Source organism: Gobio gobio, assembly GCF_949357685.1.
Source record: "Gobio gobio genome assembly, chromosome: 17".
In the NCBI taxonomy this organism is placed as follows: Eukaryota; Metazoa; Chordata; class Actinopteri; order Cypriniformes; family Gobionidae; genus Gobio; species Gobio gobio.
The window spans coordinates 25437775-25457071 of NC_137110.1; the positions used below are offsets into that span (position 1 = coordinate 25437775).

Consider the following 19297-nt stretch of genomic DNA (forward strand, 5'->3'; position numbering starts at 1 on the left):
TTGGTTCTCCCGCCAGGAGATTTGTGGGTTGTGAGTACGCAGCCATGGAAGACCCAGGATTATGAAGTGTTTGGGGGCGTGAATAACATATACAACCTGATTGATTCAGAATGAAGTGTTCCAACGTGCAGAATTACCTCTTCGGTGAGGTGTTGAATCCTTCCCTCTCCCAAGGGCCGACCATCTAGCGCCTCGACTGTCAGAGAGAAGTCACAGGGATTAGTTTGGAGTTTATGCTGTACAGTGAATTCATGAGACATAAAATTTCCCGCGGCTCCTGAGTCTAGCAAAGCGGATGTGTCAATCATTCTGCCGGGTAGAGAGAGACGAACAGGTAGCGTGAACCCGGACCACCGATTGTTGGAGTCCGCCAGGGTACTCACCGGTTGAGCCTGAAGAGACGGACGAACTGGGCAGGAGAGTCTGCGATGACCAGACTGTCCGCAGTAGAGACAGAGATGCTGCTGCAGGCGACGCTCGCGTTCCTCAGGAGTGAGAGGAGTAAAACCCAGCTGCTTGGGCTCTGGTGCATCCGTGTCGTCGGGACGAGCACGATAGGGAGCTCGAGGTGTGCGCCGAGAACGAATAAGGTTGTCGATCTGAATGGCCAGGTTGATGTATTCGTTCAGCGTTCTCCCCTCATCACGGCAAGCTAACTCAGACTGAAGTTCATTGGTGAGACCTTTTCTGAACAGGGTTTTCAGGGTTTCCTCAACCCAATTGGTCTGTGCAGCAAGGGTGCGAAACGTGAGGGCATAATCGGCAGCGGTTCTTCTCCCCTGAGTATGACTGAGAAGGCGTTCACCGGCATCACCGAGCTCAGTGGAGTGTTCGAAAACGCTGCGGAACTGCTGGGTAAATGATGCAAATGTGGAGAAAGGAGATCCATCCCTGAATCTGTGGGATGGAGTGCTGGCTGTTGATCAAAGTAGAGGTGGCATTGGAGCAGGAAGCCTTTGCATTTAGCTGAAGCGCCATCATACTTCTCTGGAAGAGCGAGACGAGGATTGACTGAGGTGCTCGCCGAGGGTGGTGATACCCCTGAGGCCTGATCGACGGGGGCGCTGATCGCTGAGGCTTGAAGCCCTTGCAGGGCTGTTACGAGCTCCTCGGTGAGTGACGTGAGGCGATTCAACTGTAGCTGGTGTTGAGCTAGCTGGGCAGCCTGTGCAGAGATCTCAGTGGTGAGCTGTGAGACGGCTGCTGGACCTTGAGGTGGCGAAGTCTTCTGTAACGAATCCACAGAGTCATAGAGATCCATTTGCAGCTTTAATTAGTGACAAAGTCAGACAGACAGGGTATTGATAGGTAGACAGGAATGGTATGGGCAAGGCAAAGAATACTCAGGTAAGCTAGTGCTGATGATCGGGGCAGGCAGCAAGGTTTCAAACACGGGTAACAGTGCAGGGTCGTGGGAGCCAGAGTATGTTCAGTTAGCCAGGAAACAGTCCAAGGTCGAGGTAGCCAGAGAGTGGTCAAAGAGTTCCAAAAACAGTCCAAGATCTAAACCAGAATAAACAGAATCAGTAGACAATCGCTCAGTATGTATGCCAGGGCAAGACAAGACTTTGCACTGAATGGGTGTGAGAGAGGGATTCTTATACATGTGGAAATGAAGTGCAGGTGTGAGTGTAATCAATGAAGAGCAGGTGTGTGATCAGTCCAGGAGAGCAGCATTATGGGAAATGTAGTTTGCATGGCCATAGTCAATACTCTGGAGATGGATCCCTCTGTGAATGTGGAGGTGACACAGGAAACTCCTGTGTAACAATATCTTAATTTAAACAAGGAAAAATCAGTAAAATAACAGTTTAAAACTGTATAAAAAATGGTAAATGACTGGCAGCTACGGCTGCCAAACAAAAACCGTAAAATTAAAGTAAAATATCTTAATTTAAACAAGGAAAAATCAGTAAAATAACAGTTTAACACTGTATAAAAAAACAGTAAATGACTGGCAGCTACGGCTGCCAAACAAAAACCGTAAAATTAAAGTAAAATATCTTAATTTAAACAAGGAAAAAATCTGTAAAATAACAGTGTTTTTCACTAAAACTTTTAATGTAAATTTCTGTAAAATTAATGTTTTTGCACTTTATTTGAATTAAGATATTTTACCTTAATTTTATGGTTTTTGTTTGGCAGCCGTAGCTGCCAGTCATTTACCTTCTTTTTACGATTTTTTTTTTTACAGTGTAAGGATTTGAGCAAGGGCCAAATTGTGATGGCTAGACCACTTGGTCAGAGCATCTCCAAAACTGCAGCTTTTGTGCAGGGTCCTGCTATCCATGTGGATGTTACTTTGACACTTACTAGGCATTGTTGCAGACCATGTACACCCTTTCATGGAAACGGTATTTCCTGGAGGCTGTGGCCTCTTTCAACAGGATAGTGTGCCCTGCCACAAAGCAAAAATGTTTCAGGAATGGTTTGAGGAGCACAACGAGTTTGAGGTGTTTACTTGGCCTCCAAATTCCCCAGATCTCAATCCAATCGAGCATGCTGAACAAACAAGTCCGATCCATGGAGGCCTCACCTCGCAACTTACAGGACTTAAAGGATCTGCTGCAAACATCTTGATGACAGATACCACATCAGATACCTTGATGGGTCAGGGCTGTTTTGGCAGCAAATGCGGACCAACACAATATTAGAAAGGTGATCTGTGTATTTATTTACTTGGTTAGTGTCGTTGTGGTTCTTTAGCTGTTGTAGGCTTTAAGGACCTTCGAAAATAACTGAAATTATTTGGCAAAGTTGTAATGCTGTAACTGTAATGCAGTCAAGACACCTGGAACTACTATTAGCTGTGCCTTTCCCTTAAAGGGACAGTTCACCTCTAAAATGATGTCATTATTTACTCACTCTAATATTGTTCTAAACCTGTATTCATTTCTCGATGACAGAATTTTCATTTTTGAATGAACTAAGCCTTTAATGTTAATACAACAACAAAAGACAAAGAGAAAATCACTCATTGCTCTTGACTGAAAAAAAAATATATATATACAAATATACAGTATGTGTGGGTGTGGGAAAGTGAGTATACTGTTTATATTTACATACTTCACAGAGAGAAGCATCATCTAATCGGCCATGAGCAATTCATGTCCTTCCCTAAAACATCAATTAAAAATGGATCGTTGAGTGATGATCCCTTTATTAATGTTAACATGTGTCATAACCTGCTCTCTTTGCGTCATTTGGACACATTAAAGTTAGCTGTTGTAAAAAAATTTAAATAAAAATTACCTCATGTGCTAAATGAGTATGTAGTTGAAAAAATATCAATGGCTATGTGCAAAAAAGATTATACTTATAATTTGTTCAGATATTTCACCTGCTAATATTAAAGTGGTGTTTGAGGGAAGCAGCAGGGTTCAATTCACCACAGGCAGTTCCAGCCTGGGGATTGCTTGATTGTGAAATATCCCTTCAATTCCCCCTCCCTACTGCCTTAAACTGATCTCATCATTGTCTCTGAAGGAAGTTCCTACACATGGAATGACACAAGCAGGGCAGAACTGCTGCTTTTTAGCATTCTGTTTTTCCCCCCAGTAATCTCTTCTCATTTCCTGTCCTCAAATGAGTGTGCAGAAGAAAAAAAAAATCCTTTATTGGTTCTCAGTACCAATTCAGTTCAACTAAAATGTGTCTACACAGCAACAAGTACGGCCAGGGAAGAGCTATAGGTTTCACAAGAATTTCATCAGCTTTTCAAGCAAACAAACATACAAAGACTCACAGCAAAAGAGGGGCCCTTGCAAAGCTCTGTCCATGTCTCACAAATTCCATGTGATTAAGTAACATAGAGATTGAGTGTGTGTGTGTGTGAGATAGAGAGAAAATAACACAGTGAGTCCAGAGATGTAATAAAGGCAAAGATTGTCCCTCAGGGAATCATGCTTGTATGCGACCAATATTCTCTATATTTCTTCTTCGCTGTCTTCTATCATCACTTTAATCCCCAAAATTACCAACAAAGCCTTTCTTGAAATTTGACCGTATTTTCCATGGTATAATCATATAATATACAGCAAGGACAGACATGAACATGGCTGAGCTCAGAGTAAATATTTGAGGTTTGTTTTTCAGCTGTTTCATAACACTGAGTGTGACTGGAGATGGAACAGAATTTGGGTCGAATTGGAGGCCTTGTGGGTCCCTATAGTAAATCCGAGGAGATAAAATTTGTCAAATTAAATTTCCCCACACAATGTTGTGGTGCTTTATGGGACAACTTTAGTGATATTAGTGAAATTAAATGCCTTGGAAATGGAGTATTTTATATATCTATGTGTATTAAACTAATTTGTTTACATTATATATATATAACCCCAAATCAGAAAAAGTTGGGACAGTATGGAAAACGTAAAAAAAAAAGAAAAAAAGAAGTGATTTCTTAATTTACTTTGACTTGTATTTCATTGCAGACAATATGAACACAAAATATTTCATGTTTTGTCTGGTCAACTTCATGTCATTTGTAAATATGCATCCTTTCCTGTCATTCAGACCTGCAACACATTTCAAAAAAAGTTGGGACAGGAGCAATTTAGGGCTAGTAATGAGGTAAAATGGTTAAATAATGATGTGATTTGAAACAGGTGATGTCAACAGGTGATTGTAATTATGATTTGGTACAAAAGCAGCATCCAAGAAAGGTCTAATCCTTTAGGAGCAAAGATGGGCCGAGGATCGCCAGTTTGCCAACAAATACGTGAGAAAATTATTGAAATGTTTAAAAACAATGTTCCTCAAAGAAAGATAGGAAGAGATTTGGATATTTCAAATTCAACAGTGCATAACATAATTAAAAGATTCAAGGAATCTGGAGGAATTTCAGTGCGTAAAGAACAAGGGCGCAAGCCTAAGCTGAACAACCGTGATCTCCGATCCCTCAGGCGGCACTGCATCAAGAATCGTCATTCATCTATAAGCGATATCACCACATGGGCTCAGGACTACTTTGGCAAACCTTTGTCAAGTACCACAATACGTAGTTACATCCACAAATGCCAGTTAAAACTGTACTGTGCCAAAAGGAAGCCCTATGTTAACAGTGTCCAGAAGCGCCGTCGACTTCTCTGGGCTTGGAGGCATCTGGGATGGACCATCACACAGTGGAAACGTGTACTGTGGTCAGATGAATCAGTATTTGAGGTATTTTTTGGGAGGAATGGACGCCGTGTGCTCCGGACCAAAGAAGAAAAGGATCATCCAGACTGTTACCAGCAACTAGTCCAAAAGCCAGGATCTGTCATGGTATGGGGTTGTGTCAGTGCCCTTGGAAAAGGTAACTTGCACTTCTGTGAAGGCACCATTAATGCTGAAAAGTACATAAAGATTTTGGAGCATAATATGCTGCCTTCAAGAAGACATATTTTCCAGGGACGTCCATGCATATTTCAACAAGACAATGCAAAGACAACATTCTGCACACATTACAAAGTCCTGGCTGCGGAGGAAGAGGGTACGGGTACTTGACTGGCCTACCTGTCTCCAATAGAGAATGTGTGGCGCATTTTGAAGCGCAAAATGCGACGACGAAGACCCCGTACTGTTGCCCACCTTAAGACTTGTTTGCAGGAAGAATGGGACAAAATTACACCTGAAACACTTCATCACTTGGTGTCTTCAGTCCCTAAACCTCTTTTAAGTGTTGTGAAAAGGAATGGCAACATTACAAAGTGGTAAATGCTTTACTGTCCCAACTTTTTTTGAAATGTGTTGCAGGTCTGAATGACAGGAAAGGATGCATATTTACAAATGACATAAAGTTGACCAGACAAAACATGAAATATTTTGTGTTCATATTGTCTGCAATGAAATACAAGTCAAAGTAAATTTAGAAATCACTTCTTTTTTTCTTTTTTTTTTGCGTTTTCCATACTGTCCCAACTTTTTCTGATTTGGGGTTGTATATATATATATATATATATATATATATATAGTGAACTCCAGAATTATTGGCACCCTTGCTAAAATTATCAAAGGGGGCTTTTTGAAAATTAATCTAGATTGTTTATCGTTTGATCTTTCATTCAACCTATCACTGAAATAAAACAATGGAAATATACATATATATAACATTATGACCAGGTGAAGTGAATAATGGTTATCTCTTCATCATGGCATTTGTTAATGGGTGGGATATATTGGACAGCAAATGAACATGTTGTCCTCAAAGTTGATGTGTTAGAAGCAGGAAAAATGGGCAAAAAAAGTTTGACAAGGGCCAAATTGTGATGGCTAGACGACTGGATCAGAGCATCTTCAAAACTGCAGCTCTTGTGGGGTGTTCCTGGTCTGCAGTGGTCAGTTTCTACCAAAAGTGGTCCAAGGAAGGAACAGTGGTGAACCGGCGACAGGGTCATGGGCGGCCAAGGCTCATTGATGCACGTGAGGAGCAAAGGCTGGCCCGTGTGGTCCGATCAAACAGACGAGCTACTGTAGCTAAAATTGCTCAAAAAGTTAATGTTGGTTCTGATAGAAAGGTGTCAGAATACACAGTGCATCGCAGTTTGTTGCGTATGGGGCTGCATAGTCTCAGACCAGTCAGGGTGCCCATGCTGACCCCTGTCCACTGCCGAAAGCTCCAACAGTGGGCATGTGAACATCAGAGCTTAACAAGGGAGCAATGGAAGAAGGTGGCCTGGTTGGATGAATCATGTTTTCTTTTACATCACGTGATTGATCGTGTGTGTGTGTGTCGCTTACCTGGGGAACACATGGCACCAGGATGCACTATGGGAAGAAGGCAAGCCGGCAGAGGCAGTGCGGGCAGGCCCTACCTCGCAACTTACAGGACTTAAAGGATCTGCAGCTAACATCTTGGTGCCAGATACCACAGCACACATTCAGGGGTCTAATGTAGTCCATGCCTCAACAGGTCAAGGCTGTTTTGGCAGCAAAAGGGGGACAAAAACAATATAAGGAATATGTGCCATGTTATGCCTGATCGGTGTATAACCATTGAAGGTTTGGTGTCAGTTTTTGCAAGTCTCACCAAGGCTGCATTTATTACAGTATTATATTTTTTGTATTTTATTGTAAAATATTTATTTAAAAATATATTTTATTTGTGTTATGGCAAAGCTTAATTTTCAGTAGCCACTGCTGTCTTCATATCTTTATGATCCTTCAGAAATCATTCTAATATCAGATTTTGGTGCTCAAGAAAAATTTCCTGTCATTACTGTCAAGTATTAAATTCTTTTTTTTAAATACATTACTTTTAAATATGTCACCATTGGTTGCAGCAGGAATGAAAAAAAAAAGCAGTAGCACATATTTGTAATAACAAAAATCTAAATAACCAAACAGAACTTCTCAAAAACTCAAACGGAACAACCAGTCTACATTGATGATCAACGACAAAGAACAACTGAGAACAAATGAGGGGGACCCACTTTATATTAGGTGGCCTTAACTACTATGTACTACCATTTAAATTAATCATTTGATACAATGCACATATTGTACTTACATTTTAAAAATTACCTGTATGTAATTACATCTGTAATTAATTTCTGTAGTTACATTTATAATTACACCGTTGACAGTTCCCTTACACCTAACCCTACCCTTACACCTATCTATACCACCACACCTGTCCCTAAAGGCCGTTACATACTCCGCAAGAACAGAGAAAAAAGTTATCGCAGCTTGTTCTCGACACATTGTCTGAGCAGAACTTTTTTCTTGTGGGTGTCCGAGAACTATTGTGTGATTGGTCAGAATTTTAAAGTGACGGGGTTAATGCGGAGGAACAGAGATGTTCGGCACCTGCTTTTTTCGTGAAGTATGGAATGTACTGGCCAGAACAAACTTTGTTCTTGTTCTTGCCACCTCAAGAAAAAGAACAAATTTCTTTGTTCTTGCAGAGTATGTACCAAGCTTAACTTTTCCCGTATCCCACCTCAATATCAGCAAAAGTGTTTTGCAATACAATATAAACACAATAACTACATTGTACTTATTGATGTAAGTACATAGTAGTTAAGGCCACCTTATATAAAGTGGGACCAATGAGGGGTTTGATTCACGGAGAAACACTAGAGGCCAAAGGAGATAATTAACTAGACACAGGTGTAACACATGAGGGCAAATCAAACCACAGGAACAACGGAAACACATGAAACTAATCTGGAACTAAACAAGATCCCTGAACAAAACTCAAACCAAGAGCAGACATGACAGAACGATAGTGTATATTATGGTTCAAATTATTGCTTATTAAAAAAAAAAAAAAAAAACATATATATATATATATAAAGGATTCATGTATTTTCATACGCATTAATGTAAATAAATACATTACTGGTCTTTTTAAAAGCATTATGTAATGAATATAAATTAGTTTATTCATATTTAATGAGTTCCTATAAAGCTTTCCTCTTTTTCTTTTTCATTTTTCCACACACTCCCTTCATAAGCACATCCAACACTTGAAACAACATAGATACAGACACACAATATGGGCCCCAGGGGTGTTCACCAAATGATTGCCGGCAACCATGCCTCTGATGTAACTGAACATCTAATGGGCATAAAAGGTGTCAGAAAGCAAGCTGCCATCATCTTCACCTCAGCCTGAGGGTCCACTGCTATAATAGTAATCAAGTCTTTGATTCAGCCGTTCATTTTCCAGCTCACATGCCTTTCGATTATCTGCTTAAACCAGGAGCTTTGAAGCCCAAACCTGAACCCATGGCTCCGTTTCCTCTGTGGGAGACAACCTGTCATCAGAGCACTCGTCTCAAGCTCTCATAAAGCGCTGTCTCAGGGCCTGCTGTCTCTCTCAGCTCAGCTCTCGATGAACACTGTTGCCTCAGGTCCTGCAGATAGACCCTCGCTGGGCACCAAATCCTTTTAATTACATGTACAGGCTTTGATTGGGATCTTCTTGTTCCTTTGTAAGCAGTTATTGTTACTGACCAGGCAAACTTGGCTATCTGTGCTTCTTTAGATGTCTACAGTCATAAGACATATTACCGGTTCCTCACAATGCTTCCTTTCATCCTAATTCTGTCAAACTGAGGGTTGAACCAGACTTATAATGCGGCAAGAGTGCTCTGTCGCTACCGGCCAGAGACTGTGAAATGTAAGCTGTTCAAGAAGATTTTAGACAGTTATTTCCCTTACAGGCATGGTGGTCATTTGTGGTTGATTTTGTGTATATGTGCATGTGTTAAACATGAGATTCCACAATAGCCTTTATAAAAGGATAAAGGGAGTGTGTAACAGTCTGAGGATGACATTGACAATAAAAGGAAATGTACTGTTAGCATTGTTTATTTGAATGTATTTGCATTTTATTGTGCATTTGCATTAGTGTTGTTTTAGCGCCTCATTGACTAAAGAAACCATTCCATATCAGCCATCAAAAACATGCCCATAAAATCTTACATTTTTTATTGAAATATTAAAACTTAATTGTTATATATTTTCTCCATTATTGTATCATCATTTGATTAATTACTGCTGCTATGTAAAATAAAATGTACACAAACAGGCAATAATTTAAAATAATAAATAAAACATAAAATATCAATATACACAGAGGATTCAGAAAGTATTCAGACCCTTTTTTTCATATTTTGTTATGTTGCAGCCTTGTGCTAAAATGCTTTTAAATGCAAAGCAAAAAAAAAACTAAACAAAAAAACACATATTATAACTTTTAAAATATACTTAAACACACACACATTGCATATGCATTCAGATCCTTAACTCATTACTTACTTGAAGCTCATTTGGCAGCAATTACCGCCTTAAGTCTCACTGTATATATATTTTTATACTATAATTATAAATAAGCAAAAATGTTATAAATGTATTTTTTTTGTATTAATATATTGTTGGTATTAATAAATATTTTTCATTTAAAACAGTTGTCATGTTGAATGTCCAGATATGATGATATAGTAGATGAAAATAGTAGTGTGAAAACAGGTAACTAAGGAAATACAAACTAAAAGTAAATGAAAACGTAAGCAAACAAGCAGACTGTAGCAATTATATTACAATGATTCTTATAAAATAATGTACTGGGATATTCATTAAAGCACAAGTAATACCAATTCTAATTGGGTTTGTCACTCCCCACAACTTTAGTTCATTCAAATATGAGAGTTTTGAGAGTAAGAACAGAATTGTTCTTCAACAGCTGCAAACTCCTAGAAGTTTGAGTATGTATAGGTGTTTAAGAAAGTCTCCCTGTCTCCATCACAGCAGAGTTGACTGACACTCCTCCATCTTTTGCTGTCTGTCTCAGCAGTTCCAACAATCACACTCTGTCTCTTCCATTACCTCGATCTGCCTCTCAGTTTGTCTCCGTCACTCTGTTTGAATTAAACACATTCTTTTCTCACTCTCCGTCTTTCACAAATTGCAGTGATGCTTGTATACGGATTAGTTAGAATAATTAAAATTGATTTTAAGGGGCTTAGTATTGAATTCCGAATGAAAACTACATTTTCACATGTGATGAGAGTTTAAAGGCCGCTTCGGATTGTTCGCTTTTCACTGCCCTATGCATCTGCACTAAAAATGAATGGAGCATTTATGTTTTAAAATACACGACACATTTTCTATATAGTGAATTCTCAGGTCATGCATGTCACAGTAAAACTGCAGAATGAAGTGAAGAGGTGGTACAGTACAACAGCACAGGTTAAATGAGAGGATTTCTGTAGGTAATTCACTCATGAACATATCAGGTCACCTTCAACATTTCCTCTCCCCGAACAATGCAGTTATCCCCTCTCTCTCTCTCTCTCTCTCTCTCTCTCTCTCTCTCTCTCTCTCTCTCTCTCTCTCTCTCTCTCTCTCTCTCTCTCTCTCTCTGTTCAGGATGCATTCTCTTATTACCATCATTATGGCAAGCCCCGGGGCACTTCTCACACGTTGCAAAATAGACTCATCTAAGTAGCTCCAGAAAACAATGGAGCAGCATTGAAAAATAAACAGGTCGCAAGTCAATCGGCATACAGCTGACAAACATGTCTACAGCGATCCATGGCTCCTATAATTAACTGTCAACTGTCTCAGTCTCTGTATGTGTAGCCTCATAATACAAGGTTAGCAATGAACTAACTGGATGAAGTCAGTCTCCAAACACCTTGTGACAGGGAACAAAACTTCCCGATGGATGTCAATGCTGTTACTCTGTTTGTATTACACGAGTTGAGAGGGAGAAAGAGATATGCTACCACGTTGAACACTCATTTTGATGTTCCTTTCCATACTTTATGTGCCCAGCTGAAGGAAAATGCGATAAGTTGTGTCAGAAGTGTAGAATATTCATGACTGCAAAGAGACTTAAAATAGCACCTCTTTTAAGCATTTTGGTGTTTCTTTCTAGGCAAGTGACAAGTTCTTACACGTGGAAAGGAAAAACAAACAGAGTAAGCTTTCTGGGTAGATACAGCTACAGCTTCCTGTGGTAGGAAGGTTTTGGATAATCAGACTAGCCAAGCAAACTGTCAAGGGATGTCACCCCCCTCTTCAAGCTTACACATAAACATATTTTCCACTTTCAGGGTTTTTTAAATGTTTAGCTACTATATATACTTTTTACAGTATTATATACTATTTACTGTTTAAAAAAATTCAGTGAAATTTATGGTAAAAAAAACTGGCAGGCATGGTTAACAGAATTGTAGCGTAAAAAATACGGAGGATTTACAGATTTAACTTAAATTGACAGTAAAATGTTTCTATACCAGCCACTAATATCTGTTTTGTAGCTTTCTGACCCCTCGGCTTATTTACACTGCACACGTTTGTGGCGCATTACGGCTGCGGTGAGGTTTTGTTCCATCTTCTATGCGTGCCAACTCACACAGGAGCATTTCAGAAGCGAAGCGACAGGATTCGTGAGACCACGTGATTATTACACAGTCCTACGTTGTTTTTCTCGATTTTTTTGTGTTCTAACATTAAGTGTTTGTTTTGTCCAGTTTAATTCTGTTTATTGTTGTTTTTTGCTATCCCACATGAAAATATACTACAGTATTTGTTGTGTTAGACTAGTAAATTCTAGTATGCAGAATATATTATAGTATTTACAACATTTTGAATGCTAAAGTACTGTTGTATTAATTACAGTGAACTGATAAAACTGTAATAAATACTGTAGCAAGGATAGTTGTGTGAAATACGGAGTCTGCACAGGGTGTTTATTTTGAAATTGACAGGATTTTTTTTACTTTTATTTAGTATTTACTGCGCGACGTACATAAAAAATAAGCGCCTATCTTTAGAGAAGCGGTGCGGGGAGCCGCTTCTGGGACACTTCTGAAATGCGCCGCTGTTCTAAACACAAGCATTGACTAGAGTGGCCCCGATCAGCTCCGGTAGCCGCGTTGTAGCCGTAATGCGCCGCAGACACGTGCAGTGTAAATAAGGGGTAATACATAGCCTGGATGCCAGCCGAACTTAGCCCCACCCACAATATTTGAGGTCAGGAAGTTCAGTCTGGACTTGATCTGTTGTGGAGCAACTATGCACGAAACAGAGCTGTTTGGACCAATCAAATTGTCCCTTTATACAATGATGGACAGATGATCACCTGAAATGTAATCCACGTCACCAAAGAGCGCTTGGGTTGAATTTGTTTACTAAACGGAGAACTTGTTCATATATGCATTCACCTTTACTATTTCTCTCAAAAATGATGATCCTTAAATTATTTTTACAACACCGGCAAAAATAGTTTATACTCATCTTCTTCTACTTCTTCCAGCGTGCGTGCAGTTGAGTTCTGTTGACAACTATGCATCACTCAACATACATCACTTACTCCATTGCTCTGATTGGTTGTAGGTCTATCCAATTGAGTGCAGAGGCATTTTCTTTCCTGGTTCGGTTGAAACGCCCCATAATCAAAGCACAATGGAGCATTAATCAGACTCATATTCTGACTAGACTCTGAGTATAACGACGTCAGGCTAAGTAATACACTGAAAACCACCAAAAACAGGTGGTGATGAGAGTCACATGATGAATCAAAAATAATCACAAGCGGCTTTTCCACAAGATGAGAAGGAAAATACTAATATATAAGAGGTGGAGTTCCATTGTGATTTGTTTCTGTTTTCCCTGTGCCTGTTTGCCTGTGTTCTCTGTCATTGTAAGTTGACTGTGGCTGCATCCTAAAACTTAAGGTTTTCAGGGCAACTTTTTGAGTAATGTTGCTGTCAACGGGCAATCAGACACAAGGCCCATGACCAAGCTAAAGTATTCAGATAGAAATTTGTTGCCTGTTCAAAATGGGAAAGTGCACAAGCAACATCGTCATTAGGCAGCATTATACTCTGCAGGCAGCGTTTGCACAGGAAGATACAGTACCTCATGAAACCTACCTCATGATAGATTTCTGAGGCAGCGTAACAGTTCATTGATCTATAGCAAAATAGAGCAAGCTTTGATGAGAACTAAATACACATTTAATTACTAAGGTACATCAGAAGTGGAAAATGTTGGTCAAAAACGTACATTTAGACACAAACTGACCAGCAACCGCAACTTTCAGGCACCATCTTTCTTTTTCTCAACTGTCACCAAATGGAATGCACAGGATTGTGGGATATCAAAGGCAGTGAAGGAAACATCTATGCTGCCTTCAAAAATCGATCAGATGAAGGTATCTCAGGAGACAGGAAGTCAAACTAACATTGGATTCGGATGTGCCTTGATGCCTTCCTACCTTGGAATGCATCCTCCGAAGGCAGCATTTTTAAGATTTCGGCTGCAGCTCTAGTTTCCTTGTGTGTGCCAGTTTGTTCGCTTAGTTACTAATTATGTTAACCTGTTGTTCATTTAGTTTCCTCATTACATCTCCTTGTGTATTTAAACGCTTAGTTCTCAGTGTATTGTGTTTACATGGAGTATGTTTGGTTATTGTTTCTCATTCCTGTTTCTGTATCTCCTGATTGTCAATTAATTAAATATTATATATTGTATTCTCAATCGTCGTGTTTACTAAACAGTAGATTGTTACACAGTAGCATTCACACAAATACTAAACACTATCATGGTAACGCACATTACACTAAATGTCACACAATGATTAGAAAAAAACTAAGCAGCAACAGTTATTTCAACAAAAATACATCAAATGTGAAGTGTCACGCAGGGAATTTTGGGAATGTCAATGTACAGTTTTTTCACTGTAAATTATACAATGACTTTTCAATTCCAAAAACTGTAAATGTAACAGTATTTTACTGTAAAATTACATTAAATGTAAGGTTAGCTATTACAGTTACACTATATTACCAAACGTATTGGGACACCCCTCCAAATAATTGAATTCAGGTGTGCCAATCACTTCCATGGCCAAAGGTGTATAAAATCAAGCACCTAGGCATGCAGACGCTTCTACAAACATTTGTGAGAGAATGGGTCTCTCTCAGGAGCTCAGTAAATTCAAGCCTGGTACTGTGATAGGTTGCCACCTGTGCAATAAGTCCATTCATGAAATTTCACTATTAATTATTCCACGGTCAACAGTGGTATTATAACAAAGTGGAAGCAACTGGGAACAACAGAAACTCAGCAATGAAGTGGCAGGCCACCTAAAATCACAGTGCGCAGAAGTCGCCAACTTATAGTCTTCAATAGCTACAGACCTTCAAACTTTGTGTGGCCTTCAGATTAGCTCAAGAACAGTGCGTAAGGAGCTTCATGGAATGGGTTTCCATGGCCGAGCAGCTGCAGCCAAGCCTTACAACACCAAGTGCAATGTAAAGAGTTGGATGCAGTGGTGTAAAGTACGCCACCAGTGTACTCTAGAGCAGTGGAGACGTGTTCTCTGAAGTGGCGAATCACACTTCTCCATCTGGCAATCCAATGGACGAGTCTGGGTTTGGCGGTTGCCAGGAGAACGGTACTTGCCTGACTGCATTGGGCCAAGTGTAAAGTTTGGTTGAGGGGGGATTATGGTGTGGAGTTATTTATCATGGGTTGGGCTTGGCCCCTTAGTTCCAGTGAAAGGAACTCTTAATGCTTCAGCATACTAAGACATTTTGGACAATTTCCTGCTCCCAACTTTGTGGGAACAGTTTGGGATTGCCCCCTCCCCGTTCCAACATGACTACGCACCAGTGCACAAAGCAAGGTCCATGAAGACATGGATGAATTAGAGTGGCGACTGTAAGCCAGGCCTTCTCGTGCAACATCAGTGCCTGACCTCACAAATGCGCTTCTGGAAGAATGGTCAAAAATTCCCATAAACACACTCCTAAACCTTTTGGATAGCCTTCCCAAAAGAGTTGAAGCTTTTATAGCTGCAAAGTGTGGGCCAACTCCATATTAAACCTTACAGAGTAAGAACGGGATGTCATTAAAGTTCATGTGTGTCCCAAAACGTTTGGCAATATAGTATAAAGTATCAATTTAACCTGTTAATATTCTGTGACTAACTATAAAAAAATATAAATGAATTATAAAATTAACAACAACAAAAAAATGTAGCTCGCCACATTGCCCCATTTGGGTACTTTTATCTGCAAATATTGATAATTACTTTGAATTGCATGTCGTTCATTTAAAATTGTAATTTGCATATGGTAATTAATTTGATTTTGAAGTTTTTAAATGATTAACAGGTCCAGAATAATGCCATATTGATATCACATTAGGGGTTAAGTTGACATACAAAAGAACAATTCCATTTTCATAATTACATATTCCGTTTTATAGGCAATTTCATTGTCTGATGTTATACAGTATTTTAAATTATATAAACTGACTGAATACCAGCAGCCCAACAATCCGCAATCGTTTGCGTTATTGATTCGGACAAATCGAACAGAAGCAGCTTGATACTGGAACTTGCAGGAATGGTCTCGGATGTGCCCTATTCACCATTAAAACCCCAAAATGGCACAATCGAGGAAAACTTTCGATTCAATTATCAGTGATGTTGTTAATGGCCCCATTAGAAAAAGAATAATGGCAAATTAGGCGACTACGGGTGAGGAATGGCTTGTGTGACAGCCATCTGGCGAGAACAGGAGGCAAAAAAGCACAAAAGGAAAAAAACACCATGGCCAGCAGAACCACCCAAACATGGGTCCGGACCTCCACCATATGGCTACATTCATCTTGTGTCTAAAAATGTGGCATCTCCGTTAAAATTCCCTCTTTGTACTGACAAGAAATGCCCTTTTTTATACACCATAAAAGTGAAATGTACCCTTTTCAAAGGCCTACTATTCTTGATTCTCGGTAGTGACACCAGACAGTGACACATTGGGTCAGACAGCATATTCATACCACAGTAACTGACTTTAGAGGACACTCTAGTAGAAAATATTTGGCCTTTCAATTTACAAGGCAAATATTCTTCCCCTCCGCATGACTCCATGCAACACCGATTGTGCAATCCTGTTAAATTGTTGCAAATCATGGAGATTAAGTGATGGATCAAGAACAATGTGAGTTTAAAAATGTTGACAACACATTGCTAAAGAGTGCAATTTATGCTAGTACAACAAAAATGGTGGACCATCCAGAGATAGTCTCAAGGTATTAGTTCAGGAAGCTCTGAGTCAGAGCACAAGAGATTTGCAAACAAAAAATATTTGACTCCAGTGCAAAGAGAAGTTAAAGCTCAAAAAGGGATGTTGTTGCTCAAAAAGACCGTTTTGTATGAATAATATATAATAAAACATTGTTTTGCATCACAGTCCGGTCAAATGTGAGGTGTGGAAAACGAAAAGAAAAAGAAAAGAAAAACAAGTTATTACAGTATTTAAATGAGGGGAATTAAATACAGGCTCTCAAATACAGAAAATGATAACATGAATAAAATGATAGAGAATCTATTAATGAATGCATCTGTAAGTTCGCCTCTTTAGATGTTTCTTTTAATTAAGGCTTTCATTTCTATGTTTAGCAGTCAAGCTAATAATTAGAGAATTGATTTGATTTGCGATTGATATGGTTTTCACTAGCTATGGATTAGCAGGTTGAGATAAGCTAGTGCAATCAGTCTGAGCATTAATATTAATGATATTCATGATTTTCGAAATTTCATCATATTTCACACCCCAAAGCTGTGATTTTTGAGCATGTGAGGATATAGCCTATTACACATAATAATTTGGTTTTTAGTTATAGAACCTTTCTTCTGGTGCCAATACCACCTTTTCTACTTCCCCTAGATTTTTGTTTAATAAAATGCTTTCACCGTTTGTAAATATTACACTTTTAAAAAAAAAATACAGTTTACTACCAATAACATTAGCAGATGGAAAAGCAAAATATTTAATTTTGTCACCAGATGTAAGGATTTGTAGGGGTATACTATATATATATATATATATATTAGGGCTGTCAAAAGATTCATCGCGATTGATCGCATCCAAAATAAAAGTTTGTGTTTACATAATATATGTGTGTGTACTCTGTTAATTATTATTTATATATAAATACACACACAAGCATGTATATATTTAAGAAAAAAAAATATTATTTTTATATATAAAACATTTATATTTATATATATATATATTATAGATTATATAAATGTATATACAGTATATACATGCAAATATTTCTTAAATATATACATGAATGTGTGTGTATTTATATATAAATAATAATTAACAGAGTACACACACCTATATTATGTAAACACAAACTTTTATTTTGGATGCGATTAATCGCGATTAATCTTTTGACAGCCCTAATATATATATATATATATATATATATATATATATATATATATATATATATATATATATATATATAGTTTTATTTTGCTTTAATATATAAAAATCTGCAATTTTAGTACTTCAGTGTAGACGATTTATTTCAGTTAGTTTTTTATGTTTAAGTTTTTACTCTTGTATATAGTATTTTATATTTTAGTTAACACTAACAACACTGGCGTGGTGGTCTCATCACACCCTTGAAAATGAGAGGACATGCATCACAAAGCACAAGAATGTGCTGAGTTTGCTGAATGACACTCAGTGCTTATTCACACTATGTACATTTGCACATTTGTTTACCAGTGAGGTCATTGCATTTCCTGCTGGTACCATCCTCTCTTTGTTTTGACTGCACATATTTATATTCATTGATGCTATTTAAACTGAAAGTTGAATTAACAGGATGTTCTGCCTGAATCTGAAGCCAATGCACAAGTTTCAAATGCACTCAGTAACAGTGAAACATTAGAACAGAGCAGAAAAAAAAGAACCACGAAGACGACATACCTGTGATAGTAACACTGACAGTATTTGTATATGTGTTATTTGAGAGAATCTCATATCCTTTTTCCATTCTTTCTCAGTGAAGGTTTTGTTGCCTGTGTGACTCCTCCCAATAACTTTTAAGTCTGCAAACAGTTTCACTTTCTTCCTTTCTGAGATACCCCCTCCTCTCTCACACGGCAGATTACATCCAGAAGTTCTGTCCCAGACACACAGACAGTGAATGATGGTGGAATCCCCCGAAGTATCTTTTAACAGCTTCTTCTACAGTTCAGCTCTGGGCCAAAACCTATCCAGCTGTGCTTCTCTGTTTTTGTTTATTCAGGAAGTAGCCCAAACAGGAGCCAATCACAGCACTTCTCTTTCTTTAAATGACCCCACCTACTTTTACTTCTCTCTCTCTGCATTTGTTTTGAAATCCCACCACATCTGAATTTATCTTATTTGACGTTCTCTATCATTTGAGTGTTAAAAAGATGCATGTTGTGGTTTGGATGGAAGGATGGTGGTATTTTTGTACTTTCTCAGAATGCATGTGATTTTCAGGTGAATGAAAATTTCTGAAAAACTACTTGAATGACTCATGACCTGTATGGCAGATCTAGTTGTCTGCTTAATTTGTTCAAAGGTCCCATGGCATGACATTTTCATTTTATGAGGTATTTCAACATTAATATGAGTTCCCCTAGCTTGAATATTGTCCCCAAGTGGATAGAAATGTTGATCGGTGTAAAACCGAGTTCTGGCTGTCTTTCTCTGCCTTTGAGAAAATGACAGGCCAGACTAGCCAATCCTGAAGTCTCCTGTTTTGACGTCCACACAGGAACGGTTACCTCCCTTTCCTCCGCCCAGAGAATCTGGCACGCCCATGCAAACGCTCGAGAGATCATGGCTTGTGAACGAGTGAATGCTGGCAGTTTCTCAGTGTTTGGATGTACAAATGAAAACAGAAGTCTTTTTTCAGTTCCTTCTGATCTGTGATCAGTGATTTCTTATGTGTAGCTAATTATTTATTATTCGTGCAAACACTGCGGCTTCTCTCTCTCCCGACAGAACGGTGT

The 19297-nt window shown here is 38.7% G+C and overlaps 1 protein-coding gene across 1 annotated transcript in view; it reads right to left on the minus strand.

Moving 5' to 3' along the window:
- LOC307140696 (uncharacterized protein) overlaps positions 1–18567 on the minus strand; it is a 174681-nt gene extending 156114 nt beyond the window's left edge. The window contains exon 1 of the mRNA XM_079840367.1: positions 18240–18567. Coding sequence (XP_079696493.1) covers positions 18240–18306 — 67 coding nt within the window. The 5' untranslated portion in view covers positions 18307–18567. The remainder of the gene's footprint in view (positions 1–18239) is intronic.
- Positions 18568–19297: the final 730 nt, after the last annotated feature.